The sequence below is a fragment of the Cebus imitator genome, unplaced genomic scaffold, assembly GCF_001604975.1.
Source record: "Cebus imitator isolate Cc_AM_T3 unplaced genomic scaffold, Cebus_imitator-1.0 Scaffold221, whole genome shotgun sequence".
Taxonomy (NCBI): Eukaryota; Metazoa; Chordata; class Mammalia; order Primates; family Cebidae; genus Cebus; species Cebus imitator.
The window spans coordinates 3313742-3322015 of NW_016107536.1; the positions used below are offsets into that span (position 1 = coordinate 3313742).

Here is an 8274-nt window from a genome sequence, read left to right on the forward strand (position 1 = left end):
TACAGGCACGTGCCACCATGCCCAGCTAATGTTTTGTATTTTTAGTAGAGACGGGGTTTCACCTTGTTGACCAGGATGGTCTCGATCTCTTGACCTCGTGATCCACCTGCCTCGGCCTCCCAAAGTGCTGGGATTATAGGCGTGAGCCACTGCGCCCGGCCCCAAGAACCAATTTGTATCCATTTGTGGGGGATATCAGTCCCATTGAGAGTGCATGATGTAGAGCCTTCCAATGTGAATACTTTGAAGAACACACTGGAATGGATGTATATTCCCCAAACATAAGTCTGTAAAGTATATAAGTATTGAGTCTGCCTGTTAGACCTCAGTCACATTACTGGATAATCATGCTTTGTTCATCTTCCTTTTCATCAGTGTTTGCCGTGTTTTGTTTGGCTGTGTCTATGTCTCACTCTTCTCCCTGAAGTGAGTTTGTTAATCTCATCTTCTCAGTTATTTTTCAGCATTTTCATTTGGCTTTTTTATGCTGTCAGGGTCCCCTGGCCTCTGTGTGCCCCATTCCCTTTGGGTGCTCGTTTAGGTATGAACCTCATTTCTTAACGCTGGGCCTTAAGAGTGACCAAGAGGGACACAGACCGTTTTTACTTTCCTTCTTACCATGTTTATGCGATTCATTTCCACTGCAAATCCTCCTTCTGGTTTATGATCTTCTTCCTAGATATGGGGACATGAGAAAGGAAATCGGCTTTAGAATCCGGGACATATGGTATAACCTGGGTGAGTGTCTAGCCTGGAACAGGCCTGATCACAACCTCTGAGTGATAAGCATCCCATGATGAATTCTTTTTTTATTTTAATCCAGATAACCCTGAGATGTATTTGTCTTTGTGTCTGAAAGTGAAAGTTGATTTGTAGGTTTCATTGACAATGAACTGCCTCTTACTCTGCCATCCACATGTTATCAGAATATAATATTAAGTCGCTCACTTCTGAATTGAGTTGGTTTTCCCATATAAACCTTTTCTTTTCTTATGGGCCCTGTGGAGGAAGATTGTAACACTTTCCTTTCAGTGAAATATTTTTTTAATATCTTCATTCACTTTCATTTCAGGTCCCCACAAAATCAAATTCATCCCATCCATGGTGGGTCCGATTCTGGAAGTCACTCTGACCCCCGAAGTAGAGCTCCGGAAAGCCACAATCCCCATTTTCTTTGATATGATGCAGTGTGAGTTCAATTTCAGTGGAAATGGCAATTTCCATATGGTAAGAAGTGGTAGACCCTGTAGTATTAGTAAATGCACATGTAGTCAACTCATAACTCATTTCTTTCTATGTAGAGAAGCAGTAACCTAAATAGTACAAGTCAATATTGATCTGAAAATTCACTTTACATTTCATTTTGTAAAGCAATTAGAGATCAAGTCAGATAATACAGCACAGAGCCTAGAAGAGATGTTTTTGCTACATGTCTTTCCTAAGGCAGCATCCTGTCTCTGGATAATTTAAAAAACTTAACTTCATGCATTTTAATCCTGGCTGTTTCAGTATAGCCCAGAGAGTAATGTAGTGAATTGAATTTAAAAATCTATCTAATATAGTACGGCTGAAAGCAGTGCAGTGGATTAAGTTCTAATCCATTACTCTATAGCTTTGAGAACGTGGTTTTCCTGATATGCCTTCTCCATGCCTCTGTTTTCTTATCTACGAAGTGAATTAATATTGAAAGGACCTTTTAGCGGCCGTGAACCTCTGCAAAAGCAATCTCACTGCAGAGACTTGAACATGAAACTAAACTAAAATAGAAAAACGAGAATTATTTTTATTTTTGTTTTTATTCTTTTAGATGGAGTCTCGCTCTGTTGCCAGGCTGGAGTGCTGTGGCGCGATCTCAGCTCACTGCAACCTCTGCCTCCCGGGTTCAAGCGATTCTCCTGCCTCAGCCTCCCGAGTAGCTGGGATTACAGGCACATGCCACCACGCTCAACTAATTTTTTGTATTTTTAGTAGAGACGAGGTTTCACCATGTTGGCCAGGATGATCTCGATCTCTTGACTTCATGATCTGCCCTCCTCGGCCTCCCAAAGTGCTGGGATTATAGGCGTGAGCCACTGCACCCAGCCTGAGAATTATTCCATTTTTACATGCATAGTTGTAACAGAAAGCAATGTTTTGGATAATAATAATTATTTTTTTAATCAAATGTAATGCAAAGGACAAAGTAACATGAGACTATGTTAGAACATTTTGATAGGGTCTTGGTGCACAGCTTATGTGTGACCCTCTGTGATGCTCCCTATCTGTGCTGGAAACAGTTCACAACTTAATGAATGGGTTGACCAAGTCTAGAAAGGTTGGCCATGTTGTCTTCTACAGATGCAATTTTTTCTTGTGAAACTCTGCCTTTGCTTTCAGTTTGAGAATGAGCTGATCACAAAGCTGGACCAGGAAGTAGAAGGGGGCAGAGGAGACGAACAATACAAGGTCCTTCTGGAAAAACTGTGAGTATTTCAGGGACAAAACCTTAAGTCAGTGGTGTCATTTTAGTAACAGAGCAAAACAGGGGTACTGTTGCACTGATAGTCTCAGAGTTGCCGGGGCCACCCCCACGGTGGTCTTCGGTATGGTTATGGGGTGTGTACTGTCCACGGCTGACATACTTATCTGGTGGGAGTCAAATGTCGGTGTTTTCTGGCTAGCCTGGCCCTGGAGAACACAGCAGATGGAAGAGAGGAGGAGGTGCACAGAGCGGTGGCATTTTGCCCAGTGTTTGCATTTTTGAACTTCAACAAAAGTCTTAGCACCTCTAATTATAACTGCAAAGCAACAATGTAAAGGAAGAAATATGTCAAGGTCTGTTGTATATGTCACAAATACCTTATGCCCCGTAAAGGACATAAAACCAAAGCAGTTCTATCTCCAGCCAGATTGGTCTTTGCCCTGCCCTGTCATCCACCCCATTCCACACATCTATACCTCTATCTGGGCTCCCATTGTCCCCACTGTCCCCCCTTGCCCCACACCACACTCACCTATAACCCTTTTGCCCTCGTCATCCTCCTTGGCTCCTGTGGAGTCATGAAGATTGGGAAAGTGATTAAAAACCCTTAGGTGCTGGCCTCAGTGAGAGACTGATCTTCAGACCCTGTTTTTGCCACATATTAAGAGTTTGGCTTTAGTCTAGTCATTCTGCTTATCCAACACCTCATTTTTCTCCCTTTCTCCAAGAATAGCATCTATTTTTTTTTTTGTATTATTTTGAGGATTACAGGAGATGATGGGCTAACGTAGCATCTGTTGCAGAGTTCATGCCTAATACATATTGGCTGCTCTAGTGTTCATGGTTGTTATTATTACAGTTTGTTTTGTATGTGTGTGTGTGTGTGTGGTTTTTTTTTTTTCTCTTTTTTTTTTGAGTTGAAGTCTTGCGCTGTCTCCCAGGTTAGAGTGCAGTGGCACAATCTTGGCTCACTGCAACCTCTGCTTTTGGGTTCAAGTGATTCTCTTGCTTCAGCCTCCCTAGCTGGGATTCCAGGAACCCACCACTGTGCCTGGCAAATTCTTGTATATTTTTAATAGACACGGGGTTTCACTATCTTTGCCAGGCTGGTCTCGAACTCCTGACCTCATGATCCACCCACCTTGGCCTTGCAAAGTGCTGGGATTACAGGCATGAGCCACCACACCTGGCCTGTGTTTGTTTGTTTGTTTGTAAGAGATAGGGTCTCTCTCTGTTGCCCAGGCTGGAGTGCAGTGGTGCCATGATAGCTCACCAAAGCCTTGAACTCCTGGGCTCAAGCAATCCTCCTGCCTCACACTCCCTAGTACTAGGTATAGGCATGTGTTGCCATGCCTTGCTGTTTGCTATTTTAATTTGTGTAGAAAAGGGGTCTTGCTTTGTTGCGCCTCAAAATCTTGCTTTAAGTGATCCTCCCACTTCAGCCTCCCTAGTAGCTAGGACTATAGGCATGTACCACCATGCCCAGCTGGTTATTTTTATTTTTGTAGAGATAGAGTCTTGCTGTGTTGCCCAGGTTGGTCTTGAACTCTTGGCCTCAGTAATGTCCCCGCCTCGGCTTCTCAATGTGCTGGGATTACAGGCATGAGGGACCCCGTCTGGCCTACTGTTATTATTATTTACAGACCTACCCTTCATTCAGGTGGTAGCTACTCTAGACCATTGCTTTCTCATGTCCTCTGAACTTTTCTGATGTTGACCCACTGTGTCTCCAACTGAGCGCTTGCCTTGGACACTACATTGCTCACCTGTTTGTGGATGAGGGTCTGTGTTTAAGGACAGGATTCCCAAATGTTTTCGTTTTGAAGATTCCTTAAGGAACTAGTACTCTGAATAGTTAGCAATAAAATTGAATTGATGAATAGTGTATATTTTAAAGGACTAGAAGTCTTTCTTCTTTTGTTTTTAATGGTGATAAGAACTTTTGTTGGTCTTTTTATCCTGTTTCCATTAAGTCTTTCCATTTGAGCTTCAAACCTCCCAGTTTATATCTTTTGCAATTCTGATCTTATGTGGAATTAAATGGTTATGCACATATACACGCAATATTTCACATGATATGCTACTATTTTTAATCCTACAGCTGATTATTTTTACATAAAGATCTTACCTCATTTTCTTCATTCTTCCTAGATCACTAACTCAGAAAAAATACAGATACATAGGTCTCCAGTACCCAAGAATAACCCTAAATCTGGACTAATGTTTTGGACCCATTTCTTTCTCTTTCCCTCTCCCTCTTGTCCCAGATTTTCTTTTAGTTACCTAATCTAATAAGCCCCAGAATTTGTTTCTATGAGCGTCCAAAGGGACAGGATTTAGACTGAAAGTTTAGCCTCAGTTTGCTTCTTTATCACTCTGCATTTTTATCTGAAGCTAAGACTTTAAAGAGCCATGTTTCAGCGTTTCAGGTGTGCTAGGTTCCTCTAGGCTGGACATCCATCCAAGGCATTCCAGAATGTTCGAAGGATGCCCTGAGTGCCAGGCTTCAGGGAGAATAGAGACAGGAAGAAAATGGTCTCATACAGCTTGATTAGAGTCCTCAGAGTGCACACATAAGCCTTTTGAGCAAGGGTTTGTTGACTGAATAAAACACAAACACAAAAGACGTTGTAAGAAGAACACTGGGCTGGGATTCTAAGTGATGGTGGGACTTGAGCTGAGTCCTAAAGAAAACTGGAACTCGAGTCAACAGAGAAGCGTAGCATAAGAGAAGGTTCCAGGACAGGAAGGTGTTGCCTGAGGTGTGTGTTGGCGTAACTGTGTCACTTCATATCTAAGGCTGACATTGTGTGTCATCAAATCCTGCCCCAACTGCTGCTGAGACCCTCGTCAGTGCTGCTGGAATGACAGTGCGGGACCTGGGCTTTTGTCTCTCCCTCCGCCCCTCCAGGCTTCTAGAACATTGCCGGAAACACAAATACCTCTCCGGCTCTGGGGAGGTCTTCGCCCACCTGGTCAGCAGCCTCTTAGAGAACCTGCTGGACTACAGAACCATCGTCATGCAGGATGAGAGCAAGGAGAACCGCATGAGCTGTACCGTGAACGTGCTGGTATGTGACATGCCCCTGGGATGGCGGGAGGGCACTGCCAGGCTGCCCCTGCACCCCACAGCACAGCTCTAGGTAGATCTCACAAACACAGAGGCGCCCTGGGGCACCTTTATAGGGCCAGTGTCTTCCTGAGTCTAATCGGAATGGCTGGCTCAACTCACAGGTATCTGCAGCCACAGACCCTGAGGATAAATTTGGAGTGTTTTTTGTTTGTTTTCATTTTGATTTCAATAGGTTTGGGGGTGCAGGTGGTCTCTGGTTACATGGTTAAGTTCTTTAGTGGTGATTTCTGAGATTTTACAGCACCTGTCACCCAAGCACTGTACCCAAAATGTAGTCTTTTATTCCGCACTCCCCTGTAACCTTCCCCGCTGAGTTTCCAAAGTCCATTATGTCATTCTTGTGCCTTTGCTTCCTGAGGATAAATATTCCCTTTTCTTACGGGGATATTTGTTAAAAGGAAACAGTGAACTCTTTGGAAAAGTGAAACTGTGGGAAAGGGAAAGTAGCGGTTTGGCTATTTTTGTGGCCAGCTTGTCAATAGCTCTTGATTTATGTTGGGATTTTGTGATCCTCTTTTTTTATTTTCTCGCAGAATTTTTATAAAGAAAAGAAGAGAGAGGACATATACATACGGTAAGCTGAAGGAAACATCTTGCTTCTGCTATTTATTTCATGGTTTGTGATTGATTTCTTCAGTAAACAAATACCATGCCCAATACCGTGTTTGCTGCTTGGAGAGACCCCTAAAAGTACATCATATGCTTCATTCACCCTGAACAGATAAACTCTTTAGACAGATACGTGAGTAAGTACGACTAGAAGGAGTGCCTAAGTGAGGTCATGTCAGGGATCAGGGGAGAGATACACAACTTCTCTCTGCCTGGGTGGGCAGGAGAGGCTACACAGGGAGAGGCTGTGTGGGGAGAGGCTACACAGGGAGAGGCAGGAAAACCTGCCAAAGAGTCCTAACCTCAAGTCTGCAAATCCCTGACCATAAAACAAACTTGCACCTAACCAATATACAGGTTCTTGGGGAGAGATTTCATAGCTTTCATTAGTTTCCCAAAGGGGTCTAAGACCTAAAATTTAAAAATATTAAGCATCACTGCCTTAAAGAAAGAGGAGAGGCCGGGCACAGTGGCTCATGCCTATAATCTCAGCACTTTGGAAGGCTGGGATCACAAGGTCAGGAGTTCAAGACCAGCCTGATCAATATGGTGAAACCCGTCTCTACTAAAAATACCAAAATTGGCTGGGTATGGTGTTTGGCACCTGTAATCCCAGCTACTCAGGAGGCTCAGGCAGGATAATCACTTGAACCCAGGAAGCAGAGGTTGCAGTGAGCCAAGATCACTCTACTGCACTCCAGCCTGGGAGACAAAGCAAGACTCCATCTCAAAAAAAAAAGGAGAAACTCTGTCTAGTTTAGATGGAGTCGGAAAAACATGGAGGCTAGAGGCTGCACAGCGTATTAAAGAAATGGGGAGGAACCAACTCCTTGGCTCAAGAGGAAGGAAATGCTTCTGTACAGTAATGGGGAAGGGAGTCAGGCAGGGAAGCAGGCTGGGGTCTGGTTATGGAATGAGCTGAACACTAGATCAACTCTTGAGCCTGGGCAACATGGCAAAACCCTGTCTCTATAAAGCATATGAAAATTAGCCAGGCTTGGTGGCACATGCCTGTGGTCCTAGCTACTCAGGAGGTTGAGGTGGGAGGATCACTTGAGCCCTGGAGCTCAAGGCTGCAGTGAGCTATGATCATACCGCTGCACATGCCAGCCTGGGCGACACAGCAAGACCCTGTCTCCAAACAAAACAAAACAAAACAAAAAACTCTTGAGTGACACTTCCTTTCTCCCCTTCTTGCCAGATATCTGTACAAGCTTCGAGATTTGCACCGAGACTGTGAGAACTACACAGAAGCTGCCTACACGCTTCTCTTGCACGCTGAGCTTCTGCAGGTGAATGGCTGAGAGCCTGTTTCAATGGGGTGGAGTACAGTGTCCTTTCAGACTAAATTCTATACCTTTCAGGAGTTTAATGGGAAAAAACCTTATTCCAGGGATATCCTTTTATACAAGTTGGGTTTTTTTTTTTTTTAATTCTTTTTAAATAGGCACAGCTAGTTTGTAGATCAAGTATGGGAAAATTCCAGTTATCTTTTATTTGAAAATCCTTGGAAAGCAGACCATGTCTTAGGAACCTTTGGTAATTGACGCTCTAATTCAAAATAAAACACACATTGATGAATACATTAAAAAATGTGTAAAATTCAGAAAACTGCAGAAAGATGAGTTGTAAGTGAATATAATACCATAGAAGTACTCTACTATTTATATTCTCTCCCTAAATAGATTTATGTTGTGGCTTGGATATAAATACATCTATATGTTATGAATCTCAAGTAATTATTTCTGGCCCTGATCACTTCCTCTAACTTTGGATTGACGTATAAACTTTGACTGGCTAATACGCAGCTCAGACTGAACAAACCAGTAACAGGAACCTTGATTTCTCACTCTGCTCCTCCCCAGCCCATCCTACCGCACCTCGTTACCATGTTACTGATAATATTCCTATCTATTTAGTTGCTCAGGCAACTTCATAGTCATCTTTGATTTCTCTCTTTTACTCACCACCTCCCACATTCTCCGCAAGCAAGAGATGTGTCCCCTCTGTTCAGAACATGCCCCTAACCTACCCACTTTTCTTTTTCTTTTCTTTTTTTTTTTTTTTTTTT

General features: G+C 43.2%; 1 protein-coding gene across 3 annotated transcripts in view; it reads left to right on the top strand.

The window, feature by feature from the left end:
* DOCK5 (dedicator of cytokinesis 5) overlaps positions 1 to 8274 on the top strand; it is a 223743-nt gene that overhangs the window by 177117 nt on the left and 38352 nt on the right. For all 3 annotated transcript variants that reach the window (XM_017549772.2, XM_017549775.1, XM_017549774.1), the window contains 6 exons: positions 680 to 738; positions 1073 to 1227; positions 2377 to 2462; positions 5373 to 5532; positions 6128 to 6168; positions 7405 to 7495. In XM_017549772.2, the coding sequence (XP_017405261.1) occupies positions 680 to 738; positions 1073 to 1227; positions 2377 to 2462; positions 5373 to 5532; positions 6128 to 6168; positions 7405 to 7495 (592 nt within the window). The remainder of the gene's footprint in view (positions 1 to 679; positions 739 to 1072; positions 1228 to 2376; positions 2463 to 5372; positions 5533 to 6127; positions 6169 to 7404; positions 7496 to 8274) is intronic.